The following is a 21,605-nucleotide window of genomic DNA, read 5'->3' as shown; positions in this document are numbered from 1 at the left end:
ATGTTTTGATTCCCCTTTATTGAATTTCTTTCTGACCTCCTTCTCCACTGCCCTTAACTTAGTCTCTAGTGACTGCTATTCCAATCTGTTCTTTTACAATATTGCATGTTAGCTTCCACAAATGAATAAGAATATGTAGTAATTGTCTTTCCAAATAATCTGAATTATTTCACTTGATAACCTCCAGTTGTATTTATGTTGCTCCAGGTGACAGGATTTCATTCATTTTTATGGCTAATATTCTGTTGTGAATATATACCACATTTTCTTTATCCATTCATCCACCAAGGTCATGCAGGTTGATGCCATGTTTTAGCTATTGTGAATAGTGCTGCAGTAAACATGAGAGTACAAGTAACTTTGGCATAATGGTTTTATAACACCTTTAGATTTATACCCAATGGTGGAATTACTGGATTATATGGTAGTCCTGAGTTTAGTTTTTTGAAGACTCTCCATACTGTTCTCTATACTGGCAGTATTGATTTACGTAACCACCAACAGTGTTTTTTATGGTGCTGGGGATTGAATCCCAGGGCCTCACGTGAAGCTGAATAAACAAGTGCTCTGCCACTGAACTATACCCCTGCACTGAATTGTACTCCCAATCCTCGTTGTCTCTTTCTGTCTTTTTTAACAGATGAATAATATTCCATTGTATCTTATACTCCTGGATATCTGTGTTTCTTTAGATGGTATAAGTAATGCTGTAGTCAGTAACCTAGCACCTACTTTTCTTTTGCAAATGAAAAAGGGGTTTTTCAATTTCAGCCCTTGGCGTCTGTGGCCAAGTCTTTGTTGTGGGGCCCTGTCCTGTGCATTTCAGGATGTTTGGTATCTTCTCAGCCCTCTATACTCTAGAAGCTGGTAACATCCCATTTCTAGTTGTTATAACCAGATAATTAGTGGCAACGCAAACATTGCCAGCTTTTCTCATCAGGGTCAAAAATAACACCTGATTGAGAACATTGTTTTAATTTATTTTTAGGATAGTTTTTTTTTTTAACAAATGAAATAACTGGATCTAAGGTTAGGTGAATTTAGAATTTTTATGGCAATTGCTAAACTTTTCTTTATTAAGAGGCTGTACCATTTTATGCTTCAACCAGCTGTATTCAAGGATATTTTCTCATTCTCACCAGTATAGTGGTTTATCCATGGCCAACAAATATATGAAAAAAATTTCAACATCTCTATCTGTTGGAGAAATGCAAATAAAAGCTACATTAAGATTCCATCTCACTTCAGTCAGAATGGCAATTATCAAGAATACAAATAATAATAAATGTTGGTGAAGGTGTGAGGAAAGAGGTACGCTCACATTGTTGGTGGGACTGCAAATTAGTACAATTCACTTTGGAAAGCAGTATGGAAATTTCTTTAAAAAAAAAAAACTAGGAATGGAACCACCATATGACCTAGCTAATCCTGCTCCTTCGTATTTATACAAGAGAACTAAATCAGCATACTATAGCAATACAGCCATTTCAATATTTATAGTAGCACAGTTCACAGTAGCCAAATTATGGAATCAGCACATATGCCTGTCAATAGATGAATGGATTAAGAAAATGTGGTGTATATATACAATAGAGTTATATTCAGCCATAAATAATGAAATTATGGCATTTGCCAGTAAAGGGAGGAAATGAAAAACATCATGCTAAGTGAAATAAGGCAGACTCAAAAAATCAGGGGTCAAATGTTTTTTCTCATGTGGCAGCTAGAGCAAAATAAGGAAAAGAGGTAGTGGGGGATTGAACATCAAAAAAAAAGTACAAGGAGTAGGTGGAGGTGGTCTGGAGGGAACAGGTAAGGAGAGGAAATGTGGAATGAATAATAACAAAATCATGTTATGTGTAAATAGGTATATACCGCAGGGCATTTCCCCTTTGTGAAAGCAGCAATCAAAAATGAATAAAAGAGTAAAAAGGAAGATAAGTAGAGGATTAAGGATTGGGGGTGGGGGGGGTGGAAAACTGGGACTGAAATGGAGTAGATCAAATCCAACGCATGTATGATTTGGTCAAAATGAACCCAGCTACTACATATAACTAATGCTCTGATTAAAAAAAAAATTTTTTTTTTGCCATATTTCTGTTATAGCTAACTTTTTTTTTAAAGGAATTAAATTTATTTATTTATTTATTTTTTTTTCTTTTTTTCTTTTTTAATTTTTTTATTGTTGGTTGTTCAAAACATTACAAATTTCTTGATATATCATATTTCACACTTTGATTCAAGTGGGTTATGAACTCCCATTTTTACCCCATATACAGATTGTAGAATCACATCAGTTACACATCCATTGATTTACATATTGCCATACTAATGTCTGTTGTGTTCTGCTGCCTTTCCTATCCTCTACTATTCCCCCTCCCCTCCCCTCCCCTCTCCTCTCCTCTCCTCTCTCTACCCCCTCTACTGTCATTCATTTCTCCCCCTTGTATTATTTTTCCCTTTCCCCTCACTTCCTCTTGTATGTACTTTTGTATAACCCTGAGGGTCTCCTTCCATTTCCATGCAATTTCCCTTCTCTCTCCCTTTCCCTCCCACCTCTCATCCCTATTTAATTTTAATCTTCTTCTCCTGCTCTTCGTCCCTACTCTGTTCTTAGTTACTCTCCTTATATCAAAGAAGACATTTGGCATTTGTTTTTTAGGGATTGGCTAGCTTCACTTGGCATAATCTGCTCTAATGCCATCCATTTCCCTGCAAATTCTATGATTTTGTCATTTTTTAATGCAGAGTAATACTCCATTGTGTATAAATGCCACATTTTTTTTTTATCCATTCGTCTATTGAAGGGCATCTAGGTTGGTTCCACAGTCTTGCTATCGTGAATTGTGCTGCTATGAACATCGATGTAGCAGTGTCCCTGTAGCATGCTCTTTTTAGGTCTTTAGGGAATAGACCGAGAAGGGGAATAGCTGGGTCAAATGGTGGTATAGCTAACTTTTTAAAATGAGCACTTGCTACTTTCTATGCGTGTAGTATTTTTTGGATTATGGATTTTGTGTTCTACTTTGAAATAATCTTTAAAGCTTTCTGAAAGTTTGGTATCTAGAACTGAAGATAGCCCACTGGGTTTCTTCTGATCCTAATGAAATAATATGTACTGTTTATTTGTATCTAATATGTGGCAGACATTATACTTGGTGTGCTTTAAAAATGCACGTGTGTTATCCTTTTGTTCCTGTGACCAAAATACCTGACAAGAACAATTTAGAGGAGGAAAAGCTTCTTTTGACTTATAGTTTCAGAGGTTTAGTCTATGGTGGGCCAACTCCATTTCTCTGGGCCCAAGGTGAGGCAGAACATCATGGCAGAAGGGCATGGTAGAAGAGTGCTGTTCCACTCATGGCTACCAGGAAGCAGGGGTGAGGAAAGGGGGCTGCAGGGAACACTTAGTGACCTGCCTCCTTAGCCACACCCCTACCTGCCTACAATTACCACCTAGTTAGTCCATTTAAGTTAGGATTAGGTAAGACCTCTCATAATCCAATCATTTCATGTCTGAATATTCCTACATGAACATAGGATCTTTGTGGGGGCGTTACTTTATATCCAGTCCATAACAGTATATATTCCTATGTAGTCTTAAGCATTTATTTTTAATGAAATGGCATTTCTTTTTAACCTTTCAGATTGGTACTTGGCATCTCTGGACATATTCTGACAGTCATGGTTTCCTGAATTAGAAAATGTCTCAAAGAGTTAGCTGGGAAGTATTTGATCCTGCAATTAGGAAAGATAACAGTTTCTACCACATACTTGATGAAGGGGTGTAGAGGCCCTAATTATTTATTTATGAATGTCACTGGGAATTGAACCCAGGAGCACACTACCACTGAGCTACATTCTCAGCCTTTTTTTTTTTTTTTCCGATAACAAGGCCTCAAACTTGTCCTGCCTCAGCCTCCTGAGTCACTAGGATTAGAGGGTACACCCCCAAGCTCAGCTTTGAGGTCCTGATTTACGTTAACTTTCCTCTAATTTTTCCTCTTGGGCTCTGTTTTTTTCCAAAATCTTGAAAATTGGGCAGGGGATAGATATCACTCAGTAATAGAACACTTCACGAGAATGTGTGAAACCCTGAGTTCAATCCCCAGTAGTGCAAAAATACACAGAAACAAAAATCATGAAAATTTGAAATTGTGACTTTATATATGTTTACTTGCTTGATTGTTTTCTCTAGGAATATTTGTTCAACAATAATATCTAACCCTGGAATAAATATCTGGCACATGGTGTGTGCTCAGTGAATATTTGTTGAATTGAAGAACTAGTCACTCCAAGAACTGAGGCCATCTGGAGGCCTCCAGGCTTAGATTTGCCATTCAGCAGGTTGAATAGTTTAGTTGGCCTGGAGATGGGCTCTGTTGCCTTCCTAAAAGGTTCAGAGTTAGTTGGCTCTTATGTTTCTCTCTGGAACATTTGAGCTGTTGAGGCAACTTTGGTCCAAATGATTCTTCGTGAGTTTAGCTGGAATCCAGATGTGGAACTTAAGTTATTTCTAGGAATTAATGTTTTCCCCTACTTCACACTTTTAAATAGTCATGGTTATATTTACCTGAGTTAAAGTAATATCCTCTCCTAAATCGGCAGTTATCCAGAAATTGTACTTTGATTGGATTCTTTTCAGATGTGAGTAGAGTTTTGATATTTCCAGACATCAAAGTCTGTATTAAGGGGTCCATGAGACACCAGATACCTCTGGCTTTAATTATTTTTATACTAATTCCCAAGTTGTTTGGAAGCTTATTTGATAACCAGTCCCAGTTTGCTTGCTGTTTCCTCTACTTCTGAGAATTTATGTGAAGATTAATGTTGGCTGGATAACTTGTTTGGCTAGTTTCCTGTTCTCTGAGAGGCTGGCACTCACAAATGTGAACTCAGGGTGCGGCGGGACAACATGGGGAGAGGTCACTACCTCTGGGGAAGGAAGGATCAACTGTGTCATGGGTTGCAAACTTTCTGTAAAGGGGCAGATAGTAAATATTTTAGGCTTTGTAGGCTGTGGTCTTTGTTATAATCTTTTAAAAATTCTCTCATCTCTTTAAAGACGTGAAAACCATACCTATCTCAAGGTAAGATATGGATCTATCTCAAGATCCATATAAAACTGGCCATAGCTAGAGTTGGCCCACACATTGTGATTTGCCAACCCCTGAACTAGGTGAAGAAATTAGTTTGTTGCTACATGTGTTTATTGTTTGGGGGACATTAACCCAGAATAACATTGGGAATTCTCAATTGATTGTGATTCAAAGAAGAGCCATCAAAACTTTGGCATGTGGCGTCAAAGTCGCCCTAATGACAGTCACCCTGGGTCCCTGAAACTCAGAGTAACCTTGGCCAGTGGGACAGAGGTTTCTTGTTGCATCTTTCTCATGGGAGGGTTGAGATGAAAGACTGGAGTGGAGGTACAGCTGTAGAATTAGGCAGCCATCTGACAGGTAAAAGGAACACAGTGACGCAGATTCCTCAGCTGCTTTGGAATATAGTTAGAAATCTGGCATGCACATATAGTTTCGCCAGTTTATAAAAATGAAAGAGCATGTCTGTACTTTGGATTCTGAGAAGAACACCAAATCTTGATAAGTGAATCCAGATCTGCTTTGTGGTTTTTCTCTAATCACAAGAAGTTCTGTAGAGCAGGCCTGGCATGAAAGAATTATTTCAGGATAGTTTGTGAGATAGGAAGAGGTCAGAGACAAAAGCACTTGTCCTTATCCTATTCTACCACTGTGAATAATCTCCTAAGTCTCAGTATCCTTGCCTGTAAATGGCCTTGATAATAATAATTCTTCCAGAGTTGTGAGAACTAAGTGAAAACAATATATGTAAAGTGCTTATTACTCAGTGCCAATCATCTTGTAAGCATTCAGTAAATGTTAGCAATAATAATGAGGTAAAAGTAGAAGAAAATGAGGGAACCTGGGGATCAAAAATGGGAACTTTTGCTGGGGATATAGCTCAGTTGGTAGAGTGTTTGCCTTGCTTGCACAAGGCCCTGGGTTCAATCCCCAGCACCAAAAGAAAAAAAAATGGGAACTTTTATTTGTGACTCATTGTCACTGAACTGTCGTGTCCTTGTTGAGTATTTGATCACTGTGTGAAAAAGTGTTGGAGCTGTATAGAAATGGATCTGTGTCTACCTCTCTTCATTTCCTCATTTAGAAAATGGAATAATACATGTTGACAAATTCAAGGTAACCAAATGAGGTAACATGTTTGAGTTTATAAAGCATTGGACAGAATTTAAAATGAAGTCAGTACCTGTTCAATTCTTGAATTTCTAAATATTTTAGGACAGAGCTAGATGATGATTTGTGAGAAGCCAAAATCTTTTTGCCAGGGACTCGAGTTGTAGCAAGTGCCTAGCACATGTGAGGCCCTGAGTTCAGTCTCTACACCATGAGGTACAGGAGATCTTTTGCCTAAAAGACTTGATAGGATACTCCCAGGTTCAGGACTTGATAACTTGTGATATGGAATGAATACTGTAAAATTGGAATGTTTTTGTGAGATATTCGAAATAGTGGAATTTTAAAATGAGTAGCCAGGGTAGGGAGATAGACTGCAGGGGTTTAATCTCTATGGAGGAAATAAAACACTGTTTTGCAATGTTGAAACTATGCATTTCCTTTTCTCCTGCAATTCTGTTCTAGGAATTTATCCTAGAAATATATTCACCATGTGCATTTTATGTACTAAATCTCACATGCATATGGTTATTCATTACATTTTTATAAAAAACAAAATGGAACTACTAGTAGTCTCTAGCTTTAGGAGATTGGTAACCTAGGTCCTGGTGTATTCTTAACAGTTGAAAACTATATATACCTGCAAAGAGTGCAGCAGCTCTGCATGTGCTGATGGAACTATTTCCAGGATATGTTAAGCTAAAACCAAATAAAAAGCAAGGTGAAGAACAATGTTTGTTGTATGCCATTGTTGTTGCTGCCAGGCCTGGGCAGAGGAATATGACTTCCTTGTATAAGCAGAGACTATCAAGGGCAGATTATGAAGCTGGTACTGTGGTTGAATCTTGGAGAACTTTGGGTAACAGGACAGGTAGGAGGGAGATTTACATTTCATAATATACCCTTTTGGTCTTTTGAAATGTGTCTTTTAGACGTGCATGTTCTGTTCAGAAAGTTTGAGTGACCACAATTCCTATCATTGGAGTTGAAACTAGATGGAATATTTGTTTTCCTCTCATCAGTGTCTGCCATATGTGGCCCTGCCTGGTTCCTCTGTCTTCAGTGGCTTGAGAAGCTGGCTCTGACGATAAGCTCATGGTGAAACAACCCTCCCTGCCCGTAAACAAAGCACATTGACATTTCTCCTCTTGATTTGTGTGACTGACAGTGTTTCTCTTTCCACCCCTAGATCTGGCAGCATGTAAACAACTTTTTGCCAAGGTCACCGCTGAAAAGGGGGCCTTAAGGGAGAAGAATATCGAGAGTACATCAATGCCAGGCGCGTCTGGAATTACACTCACTGCAGGCAGCATGACACATTCAGTGCCAGCATCTGTGTCCTACTGGAGAAGGTTGGGACTCTCCACGTAGGAGGGTCCTCGGGGCAGCAAGCACCAAGAGCCTCTCCAGAGGGAGAATGGGGCCAGATACGAACTCTCTACAATGAACTTGATTTTCAGCTTATGAAGGAATTTTAAGTAAAACGATTATTTAATTTCCACATATTCACGTTCAAAAAGCCTTCTGGGTGAAGTACTAACAGTCACCCTCCTCTACGGGAGTTTTCAGGATTTTTCTGGCACCAAGGTGAACTCTTCTTGGTACTTCTGGCAATACAGATCTGCAGGACAGATTTATCTACTGAATGCTCTGGGGCAGGAAAAGAAAGAAAACCTCTGGAAGCAGTATAAGTATAGCAGAGCAGAGACCCCTCCCTCGGTGCTCACTTGCACAGAAACTCAGTCTGGACTTGGATGTTTTAACTAAAACTTATCCTCCCGCATTCACTGTGAAGTCTCTCTATTCTGGGGAAACCTGGCATTCTTGGGCTGCTTCCTGTGGCCCTTTTGTACTGTCATTCTGCCCCCAACCCTTCTATACAAGCAGTTGAATGATGTGAACTTTGGAATGGAGTATTTTACTCTCGGAGGACTGACTTCCTTTCATAGGCTGCTGGTGTTAGAAAGGACCATCTGAAGGCTGTGATTTGTGCTTGGGGAGGAGGGCACTGGCCTGGCCTGGATCCTCCACCATGTTTCTGTTGCTGCCTTTTGATAGCCTGATAGTCAACCTTCTGGGCATCTCCCTGACAGTCCTCTTCACCCTCCTGCTTGTTTTCATCATAGTCCCTGCCATTTTTGGAGTCTCTTTTGGTATCCGAAAGCTCTACATGAAAACTTTGTTAAAAATCTTTGCGGTAAGTTGAACTGTTACAGTAAGTTTATTTCACAGAGGAAGGAGGGGGACATGCTTTTAGGCGAAAGAGTTCTTACCTGGCCAATGTCTCTCTCTTCATTGAATAGGGAGAAAGTGAGGAGAATAGGAAGTGGCATCTGGTGAAAAAAGAATAAATGTGTACTTTTGAAAGCCTTTGGCAGTTTTTCTCAGAGAGCTAAGCTGCTTGTGTATTTGATTCATGCTGAGCAAAGGGACTTATTCCATGACTCCACAGCTTGCCTGTTTATTTCATAGAGAATGGGGCTTAGAATTTTAAAAATCATTGCCAGACTCTATATCTTCTTGTATAACAGATAGTGGAGCACACAGCTGTAGCCAACATATCCCCTCACTGATAACCTTTTCTCTCCTTGGTTTATTTATCTTAAGTAGGTTCTTGTATTTTAGACAAAAAAAGGCATTTGAATTGTTTTGTTTCCTGAAAGAGAAGGATAATAAATTTCTGAACATATGTCAGAGCTTGGATCTACCACTAAACAGAACTAGTCACCTTACAGTGAAAACAAAAAGAGTGATATTTCCTGAAGTTGATCCATGCAGTGAGACTTTAGTTTTTTGAACCCAGGGACACTTAACCTCTGAGCCACATCTCCAGCTCTTTAATTTATTAAATAACCAGCCGGTTAATTTATTAATTGCAATGTCAGTAGTTACCAGATCTTCAAGAATTGTTTTCCACAGCTGAAACCATGTATACTTTTGAGAAATGCAGCCTTAATGCTAATGATATTGCAGCATTACTTGTTCATATGGTATCTTTTGGTTTTGTTTTGTTTTGTTTTGCAGTGCTAGCCCAGGGCCTTTCACATTACTAGGCAAGTGCTCTACCTCTGAGCTGCACCTTTAACCCTAATTTATAGTCTTTAGAATAAATGTTTTACTTTCCTTTGGTTCCTTAGAATTTTGTGGTGAATAGAGTAAATATCTGCATTTTATCAATGAAGAAAGAGACAAGTGAAATATATGAAATGTTATATTACAGTGGAAATATTTTTATGTATATCATTGTGATATATTAAGTATATTCATGGTATTTTACAACCACTGCCTCTGTCTTGTTCTATTACATTGTCACCAGTTCAAAAAAAAAAAAAAAACTTACTCATTCAGCAATCAGTCCCTATTTCCCCTTCACTCAACTGCTGGCAACCTGTGTTCTGTCTCTGAGGATTTACCTAATATGGATATTTCATGTAAATGGAATCATACCAAATGTGCTCTTTTGGATCCGGCTTCTTTCACTTAGCATAACATTTTCAAGGTTCATCTGCATGATAGCATGTATCAGTGTTTCTTTTTTGTGTGCATGGTTAAATAATATTCTATTGTTTGTCTATACCATAATTCGCTTCAACTCATCCACTGAAGGACATTGATGGTATGTTTCCACCTTCTGTCTGTTGTGGATACTGCTGCTTTGAACATGTATATACCTGTATTTGTTGAAGTGTCAGTTTTCAAGACCAATTTTTTGAGCACCTCTTATGATAATGTCTGGTGTTATGGGTATGTGGACGTAGCCCTTGCTGCTCAGCAGACCTGGAGATCAGCAGCATATTTACTGCCTAGGAGTTGATTATGAATGAAAATCTCATGCCTGCTGTAGACTACTGAATTAGAATCTGCTTGCTTTTTTTTGGCGATGCTAGGCAGGAAGTATACCACTGAGCTACATCCCCAGCCTAGAATCTGCATTTTAAACAAGATACAGATTTTTTTTTTATACATTAAAATCTGAGAAGTAGTTATCTAGTTGGTCTTTGAGCTGGCTGTTTTACTAATGTATAGTATCTATTTTAATCAGTCAGGAAAAGGGATTTTCATACATTTCAGGCCAAGTAAATCTTTAAAGAACACAGGATCCCTGTAGACAATATAAATATAAGGTAATATCATGCCCTTTAGTTGTGGAAAACATACACCAGGACAGAAATAGTAGAATGATAAACTTTTAGGAGACAACAAGGTGTGATATCTAGTAGCTTTTATTCAAGTTTATAGGCAAGTGATTCATTCTTGGGCCTACGGAAATTGTCATTTTTAGTTTTTGTGTTATTTATTTTTGGGGTTGCTAAGCATTGAACCGAGGCCCTTGCACATGCTATGCATGCACTTTAACACTGAACTACAACTCCAGCCCCCTGAAATTGCTATTTTTCAAAAAAAAAAAAATTTAATTATTTATATGTGGTGCTAAGGATTGAACCCAGGACCTTGCATGTGCTAGATGAGCGCTCTACTGCTTAGCTGCAACCTGAACCCTGAAATTGTTATTTTAAAAATGCATAAATAAGAGTTATGATCCTAGTGTTTTTCTTTCTAACTTGGATGGCAGTAGATGAAATAAAAGGCCTAAAATCCACGTTTTTGAAAATGTCTCCCAAATTTAATATTTTAAAGTTCAAATATGCCAAGTAAATCCATCTCATGAATCTTTATGTGTGGCGGTGGGGAGGTTAACTGGGGATTGATTCCAGGGGCGCTTTACCACTGAGTTAAATCTCCAGCCCTTTTTATTTTGAGATAGGGTCTCACTAACTTGCCAAGGCCAACCTCAAACATGTGATCCTCCTGCTTCAGCCTCTTGAGTGGCTGGGATTACAGGTGTGCATCACTGTGCCAGGGCTGTGATTTCTATTTTTTAAATGTACATTCTTGTGATTTTTAACATAGTTTATAATTATACAATGGAAAATTCATTAGGTGTTTAGTGTTAGGCCAATTTGTAGAACATGTAATCTTCAGCCTTCAGACATTATAGACCACATCTTGACAATCACTGATTTGTACATAGCAGTTTAGAAATGGTGATGAAAGTAACATGTATTTGTAAACTCAAGATTAAACATTTAAAATAGTAGGTGTTGGATGGTGGAATGTGATAGACATCATTATCCAAAGTACATGTATGAAGACACGAATTGGGTGCCAACATACTTTATATACAAACAGAGATATGAAAAATTGTGGTATATATGTGTAATAAGAATTGTAATGCATTCTGCTGTCATTTTTTTAAATTAATAAAATAAATAAATTAATAAAGTGGTAGGTGTTGAGGGTGTATCTCAGTCTTAAAGCACTTGCCCAGGAAGCATGAGGTCCTAGGTTCAATCCCCAGCATGGCAAAAAAGGGGAAAAAAAATTTTTTTTCTAAAAATAGATTTTACTTCCTAGAGGACTGGGCACATAAAGGGTTCAGAGTACCCTATAGTACCTGTCCTGTGGAGCTTCATAGACTGAGTTGGCTATACGCTAGAATAAGGGTTGAGCTAGAAAGGACTGGTGCATGCCTGCAGGGGCTTACGGAGGTTCTGGGAGAGTGTCCAGTCTATTAGTGTGTCACCTTTGGTTTCTGTTCTGAGTTGATTTTAATAGAAAACTCAATACTACTTTTATCAGTGATAATATTTGGTAGGAACTTGATTTGTCCAAGCCAGTGTTAAGCCTTGGAAAAGATGTATCTTGTGTTCCATGTATATATCTAAAAGACACCCATATTTATGGGTGATTTTTTTTCTGTTTTTGTTTTTATTTTATAGAGGAGTGTCAATCCCCTGTAAAGTAAATTACTATAGCAAACTGCCATGTACTGGGTGACCTGTGAAATTTACTTCTCATAGTTCAGGAGGTTCTGAAGCCAAGAGCAACATAATGGCAGATTCAGTGATTGGTGAGGGCCTGCTGCCTGTTCCCAGATATCAGTCTTTCTGTGTCCTCAGGTGATAGAAAGGGATGAGGGAGCTCTCTGGGCTTTCTTTCTGAGGGCACTAACCCCATTCATGAAGACTCTACCTTTATAATCTTAATACTGTCCAAAGACCTCACCTCCAAATATATCACATTGGGGACTGGGTTTTAAGATTTTGGCGGAGGGAACATAAAGGTTTAATCTCATGGCAGAGATTTTCTTTCTACCTTTTTTAGACTCTTCACTTTTTTCTATATTAGGATGATATACGTAATTTTAAAACTTAAGATAGTTCAGAGATTATCTTAATGCAGTTTTGGGAGTAAGGGAGGTCTTGAGAGGCTGAGGAGACCTATTTGGACCTTCTAGGCTCTTGTCATGTTATAGAAAAAAATTTAAGGAGACCTCAGGGTTTTGTTTTGTTTTTTTTTTAATTTTTTTAAATTGTAGATTGACACAATACCTTTATTTATTTTTATGTGGTGCTGATCGTCAAACCCAGAGCCTCACATGTGCTATACCACTGAGATATAGCCCCAGCCCCATCTCTGGTTTTAGTAAAAATAAATTTTTATTAGAGAATGAAAGGTGGAGACATGCATTCTGAAGAATTGGAGCTACTTAAGAGTCAGATGCGCTTTTGGGGTTTTAGGCTGTTCTTTTAAAGAAAAGGGGTGGGCATGGGAAGGCATATGGGAACAGTGTCAGCCTGGGGAACTCAATTCTTTGATCATGGATCACAGAATGTTTATAGTGATCTGGTCTCCAGGACCTTCAGGCTGACATTGTCTCCTCTATCTAATAAATAATGTTTAGAATGTGCCTGTATTATAGGTACATTCCCTTTGTTTTATCTCATTTGAAATAAAATACATCTCCCTTTGTTTTATCTAATTTGAAAATACATTGTATAGTCTAACATAAGCATTAATCAAATCAGGTAATTTTCATAAATAATTGAATTTACAATAACTTTAACATCTTATAAAAATTTCCCAGGAATTTGGGAATAATGGAGCTATAGTTTCCTTTTCCTTTTGTCTTCTATCTTTATTTATTTTTTTTCTTTCTTCACTTGTCTCTCTCCTGATATATACATTTTTATCATTTAGGGAAGCCTTTTGTTTTTTGTTTTGGTATTGGGGATTGAACCCAGGGTGCTTTACCACTGAGTTATATCCCAGCCCTTTTATGTTTTATTTTGAGACTCACTGAGTTGCTTAGGGCCTTGCTAAATTATTGGGCTAGCCTTGAACTTGATATCTTTGTGAGCTGATGAGATTACAGATGTGTGCCACCACATCCAGCAATATTTTTTAAAAATAACTTATTTGGGGGCATTAAGATGTGATTTAATTGGTTCTGGGGATCAAATCGGGGGCATTTCATATACTAGGCAAGTGCTTTACCACTGAGCTACATCCCTATTCCTCTAGGTAGACTTTTTTCCCTAAATACCCCACCCCCAGGTGATTCTGTTGTTCATCTTCAGAAGGTGGATCTGGATTACCCACTCTTGAATGTGAGCCTAATTAGTGATTTGTTTCCAAGAAATAGTAGTGGTGAACTTGAGGTGTTGCACCTTGTGATATTAGGTTTAGAAAAGGAGATATATCTTCTATCTGGCTTTTTCTTGGAACCCAGCCACCAGATGTGGCAAAGGTAGGACACCTGTAGGTGTCTCAGATCACAGTCCCAGCATCTCATGCACATCATGGTAGGGTGAACCTTCCAAGGATTCCAGTCCTCATTCTTCCATCCGCCCAGCTTATGCCAGTCCTATCTATAGTCTGTGGATTCTTGAGCAAAATAAATGATGCCACTTTTTGGAGAATAGTAATGTTACAAAGCCAGTCACTAGAGGCTATATATTTTACTGGTTATTATTACAACCAGATAAATAATATATTAATAGATAATTTTAAACATTCATCCATGTCCCACAGTTTATAACACCTTTATTTGCTTATTATATTTCTTTTCAATCTTTGATGAAAAATACACATTGATATTTTGACTGTGTTAATAGTGTGGACATTTAATTTTGTGGATATTTTCTTTTGTTATTAGACATTTTCACATTTTACTACATAATATTCATAAAGATTATTAAAACTGAATATATGATAGTTCGTGCAGTATATATACCTATGGTTTTGACAGACCTAAGCAGCTCTGGCTTAACAGCTCTTTTTCATATTTCGTTCTCTATAAATAAACCCAGAGAAGATATTTGTATACCTGCCACTGGGGGAGATGAAGAGGATATAAGTGATGGGATCAGTGTCTGTCTGTCCCCTCTCTTGTGCTGAGTTACTGAAGACTATCTTGTGCAGAGAGCAGCATGTTGTCTTGGTGTTTTGCTTCAGATGTCCTCTGCACAAGTGGTGATGGTATTTTTTGGCTTGGGAAAAGGGAGAGAAGAATGCCTGGGTAAAAAGGAGAAAGATGAAAATAAATGACCTGAATTCTGCCTGAGGTGAAAGGAATTGATCAGGTCAGTTAGAGAAGATGAGACTCTTGAAATCTGATCAGTGTTCAGCTCCAAAGTTGAGTATGTTGGTAGAGAGTCACAGAAACCGGTGGTGGTGGTGAAGTTGAATACAAGATAGTGGGATTGCAATAAATGGGCATTTGTTTTTGGGTCAGGCAACCTTTACCTTAAATACTTTGGGCTTTCCCTGCCAACTCTAAAACTTGACCTCAGTCATTGAATTTTTCCATTTTCTATTTCTTCATCTATAGAGTGGGTGTGGTAGTTCCTGTCTCCCATGGCTGTAGTGAAAGAAGTGTTGCTAATTATGTATGTCTTTCCTACCCTGTGAGAAGTGCAATTCTATTATAACCTTGAAAGGTAGGTTAAGGACAGACTGAAGGAGATGGGACGATTCATATCAGGGAAGTCTTAGGTTTGTTACTTCAGGTCTTTTCTCATATGGAGAGGTTGGTGAAGAGAAATACTGGGAGTTGATTAATGAAATGGACCCTTCATTGACTACCTGCTTAGTGCAAGGCACTCCCAGACTCTGCCAGAATGCACATATGAGTAGTTGGCTCCTTCCTTTCAATGTATTTGTAGTCCCATTGGAAACACAAATATGCACTCATAACTAATTCAGCAAAGGTTAATTCTGATTGCAGGAATTGGGTAGGTAACATTTCATCTTAGATTTGGCATTTGAATTGTATCTTAAAAATGAAGAAGACAGAGCATAATAGAAGTGCAGTGAATAAAGATGAAAGTCTTGTTTAGAGACAGCACACCACACACTAGAGCAAAAACAACCAGTTTGTGAAGAAAGGGGGTAGGTTACAATATATTTTTTTCTCTTTCTGTTTTTTGTATAATATTAGGGATGGAAGTCAGAGCTCTGCCACTGAAGTGCTAATGCAGGCCACTAACCTTTGGTCCTCCTGCCACAGCCTTCTGAATAGCTGGGGTTACAGGCACATGCCATTTTATTTGGCCTGAATATTTCTTTAGTCATTGAGCTTTTCTGAGCAAGTGAATGACAAGATCAGACTCTGGAGGAAAAAAAAGCAATTAGTGTAACAAGAGAATAAGGGAGTGAATGATGAAGTGGCATGAAACAAGAGGTAGATGTGTGAGAGAGGGCTATTTAAGCAGTGACTTGCTAGGGTTTGGTAACATAGAGGGACCTTGAAAGCTGGAGTGGTTAAAGGGAGAGGTGTTACTCACCAAGATTGGGAGTAACACTAGAGGAGGCTTGCTGTGAATCAGGAGCAAGTGTGCTGCCTCTGAATGTGCTTGCTGCACTGGGAGGGCTGCCTGGACTTTTTCATTGCAAACATAAAGTTGGCACTTCTGTAAAATTAAGAATAAAGTTGTAGACTTGGCAGTAGCAGGAAGGAAGGAAGAGATGTGTTAAAGGTGGAGTGTTTGCATGGGAAATAGAAGGGGATAGATGATCAAAGCATCTTTTTTGTAAATGCCAGGTTCTTCAGTTTCTAATTCATGGGAAAATGCAATGGAGACTGACTGAAAAGAAGGGGAAAGTTTCTGCTGAGATTAGTTTTGCCAGGACTGTAGCTCTTAACTAATTTTATTAGTTCCTAAATTATAGTGTTTAATAGAATAAATAACTAGCAAAAATGCTGCATGAAGAACCATCTACATTTTACCTGCCAAGATCTCCATTCAGATTAATGTTACCTAAGATCACTGTATTAATGCCCTTAAATTGTCTTGGGCTGAAAGGGGAATATGTAATTAAATATTGAATAGCCTGGCATCTCAGTTCAGAGGAAGAGATTTTTATGGTGAAATGAATTCTGAAGCTAGGTTGGTTGGTTGTTTATTTATTTAGCAGTCCTGGGAATTGAACCCATGGCTGTGCAAGCACTCTACCCCTGCCCCACAAACTACTTAAAGTGACAGCTCAGAGAATCCAATTGCATAGTTTCCAGACATTGCTATTGTATTGTGCATTGTCCTGTGGTATCATAGTATAAAATGTAGCTGGTCTTTGGGCCCAGTTCCTGTCACAGAGCTCCTAAAACCCTAGGAATTTGCTGAGTGATAGTAGTGTCTTTTTATTATTTGCAGTGAACTTCCTGCTCACCAACCCTTTTATTTGTTCAGTTCTGGGGATTGAATTCAGGTGCTTGAAAACTGAACTATACCCCTAACCCTCTTTATTTTGAGATGGGGTTTCACTGAGTTGCTCAAGTTGGCCTTCAATTTGTGATCCTTCTGCCTCAGGCCAGTGCCACTGTGCTTGGCTCACATTTCACTCCTCTGATCACACAGTTTATGCTAATGGTGTGACTTAAAGGGGGATCCTAAATATTCTAAATATTCTCTGGATATGGGACTAATCACCCAAACAACCCAGTGATTAGATTGTTGGGAATTTGAACCCCACCCACTGACCACTGAGCTCTTACTTAAAGAGGTGGAGAATCTCAGAGACACCCTTCCAATTAAAGCAAAACCCACAGCCTGATGTCATATCTCACCTACCTATTGCTGTCTAATGTATCAGTATTGTCATAACAGAATCAAATGTTTCTGTACTGAACATTGTTACACCAATACGGAGTTTTGGCCCAAATGTAAAACCTTAAATTTTGGTTGAGTAACCTGTTATCTCTATGTCTAGGTTTGTCTTGCCTCTTTTCTTTTTTTTTTTTTAAACCTCTTTCCTTGTTCCAGAAAAACAGGTGGAATTTACCTTCCTCCATTTTAGGAATTATTTTAACATTTTTTTCCAGAAGAGATAATCCATATAAGCATAAAGCCAAAGATATCAGCTGTCAAATATCTGAAATATAGAAAATGGGTTGCGTTTTCTGGCCTTCAACATTTTTTGAGTGGATGACTCTTGAGAACCACCTTTTTTTTTTTTTTAAGACAGTGGCATTTGAAGAAATTTCCATTTGGGATTAAGTCACTGATTATACTCATTTCCCACTTTTGGCTTTGCTAGATTATGCAGAGCAATCTAGCTGGTACTTGAGGCTCTACCAGCAGAATCTACATCAGATACTTTGGGCCAGGTGTGTTTTGCATTTGCATGGCACCATAGGGTTCTCTCCCGCCTTGCATAACTGTGGACACAGAATTTTGAAGACATCTTTTTAATATTTTCTTGATTCAATGTGGAAATAACTTTCTGTTCAGTGATAACATATTCCCATAGGGAATGAGTGAGCTAGCTCTTGTTTTTACCTTTCATTATGTGATAGTGGAAGGACTCCACCTCAGCCTCTGATTCTATTTTACTTCAGTTAAAAATGTTTTAATGAAGGTAGAGAGCTCCAGGACAGCCACTTTCTCAGTCTCTTCTAGAGTTCAAAGATTTGAGTAGTAAGACGACAGAGTGCTTTGTGTTTCCATGTTCTGTCACATGCATGATGTTGTTTGATCCTAAAAGACCCCACAAAGTAAGAGGTGTCACGATAGTGTTGATCTTCTATTGCAGGTAAACAGACCAAGATTCTGAGGGGATGGGGAGATCTTGAGTAAGACAGCTAGTGAGGGCTAAACTTGGGCTTTGAAACTGAATGATTTAATTTGCAGTGCTGGGGATTGAACCCAGGGCCTCATATATGCTAGGCAAATACTATACCACTGAGCCATACCCTTAACCTGAACTGGATTTTTAAAATTTCCAAATACCCACCACATTTAATTCAGTGAAGCAGTCCCAGGGCTTTCTGTGTTGTTGTGGGTTTCTTCTGCAAAAAGGTTACTCTTGTTACAGTCCAGACATACACATTATTTAAGTCCTTTATATCCTTGAAAATTAAAATTGTTGCTTTCTGGATTAATTTGAAAAGATACGTGATTTTGCTAGTTGGGTACTGTCAGTTGGCAAGTTCCTTAAGTATACAGGGAAAAGAGGTTCAGGCAGTGAGAAACAAAGCCTGAGTGACTTGCCCAGGTTTTTGGGGTTTCCAGCTCTTTCCTCTCAGTAACTTGGAATCCTGGAACCTGCTTAGTGGGGTCCTGGTTATCAAGGAAGGTCCTGTTCTGAGAGGGGTGTGGGTCCCCTTTCAGAACGTGTGCTGCTTGGCTATAGTCCAATCCCTTTCACAGAGTGGAAAAGGAGGTGCTCACTGATTGAAAAAGGATCTCATTCATGCTCTCATATTTTGCCATCACCTCCCTTTTCTCCCAACAGTGGGCTACCTTGAGAATGGAGAGAGGAGCCAAGGAGAAGAACCACCAACTTTATAAGCCCTATACCAACGGTAAGATTGTGTCTTGATTCTTAGCCTAAAAGAGCTCTTTGAAATATGTTCCTAAGTGCTTTCAATCGTACACTTAGTCTGTTTTCTGTTCCTATAACCTGAGAGTGGGTAGTTTATAAAGAAAAAAGGTTTATTTGGCTCTTCATTCTGGTGCATAGAGAAATACAGGGTGCAGTAGCGCATGCCTGTAATCTTAGAGGCTTAGGGGCGCTGAGACAGGAGAATCTCAGTACAAAACCCACCTCAGCAATGGCAAGGCGAGGCACTAAGCAACTCATTTGAGACCCTGTCTCTAAATAAAATACAAAATAGGGCTGGGGATGTGGCTCAGTGGTCAAGTGCCCCTGAGTTCAATTCCCAGTACCAAAAGAAAAGAAAAATCCAGATAGCATAGCATGGCATTGCTGAGAGCCTGGCTGCTTCACGATGTGGTAGATGGCATCACATGGCAAGCGAGCATGTGTGAGGGAAGGAAGAAGTAAGGAGATGGTTACGTAATGAGAGAGTACCCAAGAGAATGGGGAGGGTCTGATCTTGCTTTTTGGAAATTAGTTCCTTATCTTGCAGGAACTAATCCACTTCTGCAGATCTGACTCCCCAAGATACCAGTGTTTGTCCTCTGATCAGACATGACCCCATGACCTAATCACCTTCCATGAGACCTTACCTCTTAAAAATGCATAGCTCTCAATAATGTTTTGAATCTTTAGGGGGACACACTTAAAATGTTGTTAAACCATAGCACACAGGTACCCTTCACTATTTAAAATGCAGTATTTGTACCCTATTTCTAACATGCTCCTTCCTAGCTTGCTGCTTGACCAGGGTGTTCTCTTTTGTAGGAATCATTGCTAAAGATCCTACTTCACTAGAAGAAGAGATCAAAGAGATTCGCCGAAGTGGTAGTAGTAAGGCTCTGGATAATACTCCAGAGTTTGAGCTCTCTGACATTTTCTACTTTTGCCGGAAAGGAATGGAGACCATTATGGATGATGAGGTGACAAAGAGATTCTCGGCGGAGGAATTGGAATCCTGGAACCTGCTGAGCAGAACCAATTATAATTTCCAGTACATCAGTCTTCGGCTTACTGTCTTGTGGGGGTTAGGAGTGCTGATTCGGTATTGCTTTCTTCTACCACTCAGGTGAGGGCAAGGTCTGGTGAAGATAAAAGACTTGACCTGCTTTTCCTGAGCCCGAAGCATGATCTGCCTATCTCTCTGTTTTGTTTTCCCATTTTAGAAAGAATAGTGTGATTCTTTCATTTTTCAGTCCATCTGACTCTTGAAAAAAAGTACCTTGGTATGGTTATCCTTTAAAGGCCCTTGGATTCTCTGCATATCAGACGGAAATAGTAGGGTTTTATGAAGATAGATTGCTTGTCTAGATGGACTGAACACAGGGACAGGGAACATCATGTGCTTTCTGGCCACTGCTCCCTGGGCATGGCCTTTCTTCCTGAAGCTCGCCTCTCCAACACAGAGGCGCTGGCGATTTCTGTTTTTCTGTGCTGTGTGTTCCGAGGATGCCTTGAGACATGCCAGTACCTTTAGGCTCTGCCTCCTATTGCTTCAGAGAGGCTTTGCTTCAGCCAGGGTGTAAAGCCAGAGGGCAGGGGAAAGACAGCAGGACAGTAGTTGCCCAAGGGCAGAACAGCTTGCTTTAGGGTTTCCTGTCACTCTTAACTGCCTGATGCCTGAGGTGCTAGTCAGCTGAGAAACAGATTCATAGTTGGCTTCCCATTTGGAATTATAGTGATCCCTGGTTCTGATAGTCTGCTTGCATTTCTGGGTGGAACTCTTGCCTGGTCTTAGGTGCTCAGATCTTGCAGGTGGTTTTGGGGATTCCTGCTTTCATTTTCACACATTCACTTGGTTTGCTGTGTTTCAATTTGTCTTCCTGTTACAGGATAGCTCTTGCGTTCACGGGGATTAGCCTCCTGGTGGTGGGCACAACTGTGGTGGGATACTTACCGAATGGGAGGTAAGTAGAGCACAAGTGCTCAGTTGTGGGGCGGTCAGTTCTGGGAATGGTGGCTGATACTGCAGGCCAAGCTACTCTTTCAGATACTAACCCAATCCATAAAGTAACCCTGTGGTAACAGTAAAGGCTTTCATTTAGTGATTGATCTTGACCTGTGACTATTTTGTTTGGTTTTGGGTTTTTTTGTCCTTCAGCCCTCATACTCTTCGCATTTTAAGACAAAAAGGCAGCAACCACAAAAACATAGGGTCCAGGGCCCAAGTGTTAACAGTTTTTATAGCATATCACTCAATTTTGAGCATTCTGCTAAGTTGATAAATTGATGGGATAAGGAAGAGGGTAAAGTTTTAAAAAAATAATTAGGAATGCGAGTAGATTTTGTCTTTTTTTTTTTTTTTTTAAGCTTTGTTCTTTCAGGGAAGTTGTAGGGCTAGCAGACTTCTCTAATGCTGGGACTGGTGAGGAGGTTGAACTCTGGGCTTGGCCTGCCTCTGGGAATGACTAGGGGAAAGGACTCGAGGAGATACCCTGGCCCACCTGTGTTGGGAGTTATAGGCTATGAATACTGAACCAATAATGTAGGGGAATGTAAGCAAGTCTTGTTGCCATTTCTTTGTTTCATCTTGTGTGACATAAAGAGGATAATACCTTACAGGGTTTACAATACTCAGTAATATTTATAAAAGCATTTTTCAGATTTAAATGGTTGGAGTCAAACTTGTCCCATCTTCTTACAGGTAAGATAAAACCTCAGACTTTTTCCTATTGT

The 21,605-nt window shown here is 39.1% G+C and overlaps 1 protein-coding gene across 2 annotated transcripts in view; it reads left to right on the top strand.

Annotated features, from left to right (window-relative positions):
- The window catches only part of Gpat4 (glycerol-3-phosphate acyltransferase 4), a 38,259-nt gene that overhangs the window by 8,082 nt on the left and 8,572 nt on the right, over positions 1 to 21,605 (top strand). For both annotated transcript variants that reach the window (XM_046443112.2, XM_046443113.2), the window contains exons 2-5: positions 7,399 to 8,406; positions 18,786 to 18,855; positions 19,698 to 19,998; positions 20,762 to 20,836. In XM_046443112.2, coding sequence (XP_046299068.1) covers positions 8,242 to 8,406; positions 18,786 to 18,855; positions 19,698 to 19,998; positions 20,762 to 20,836 — 611 coding nt within the window. In that variant the 5' untranslated portion in view covers positions 7,399 to 8,241. The remainder of the gene's footprint in view (positions 1 to 7,398; positions 8,407 to 18,785; positions 18,856 to 19,697; positions 19,999 to 20,761; positions 20,837 to 21,605) is intronic.

Source organism: Marmota monax, unplaced genomic scaffold, assembly GCF_021218885.2.
Source record: "Marmota monax isolate L192 unplaced genomic scaffold, Marmota_monax_Labrador192_F-V1.1 WCK01_AAM20220418_F8-fsc00252, whole genome shotgun sequence".
Lineage (NCBI taxonomy): Eukaryota > Metazoa > Chordata > Mammalia > Rodentia > Sciuridae > Marmota > Marmota monax.
This window is presented reverse-complemented; position numbering and strand designations above follow the sequence as displayed.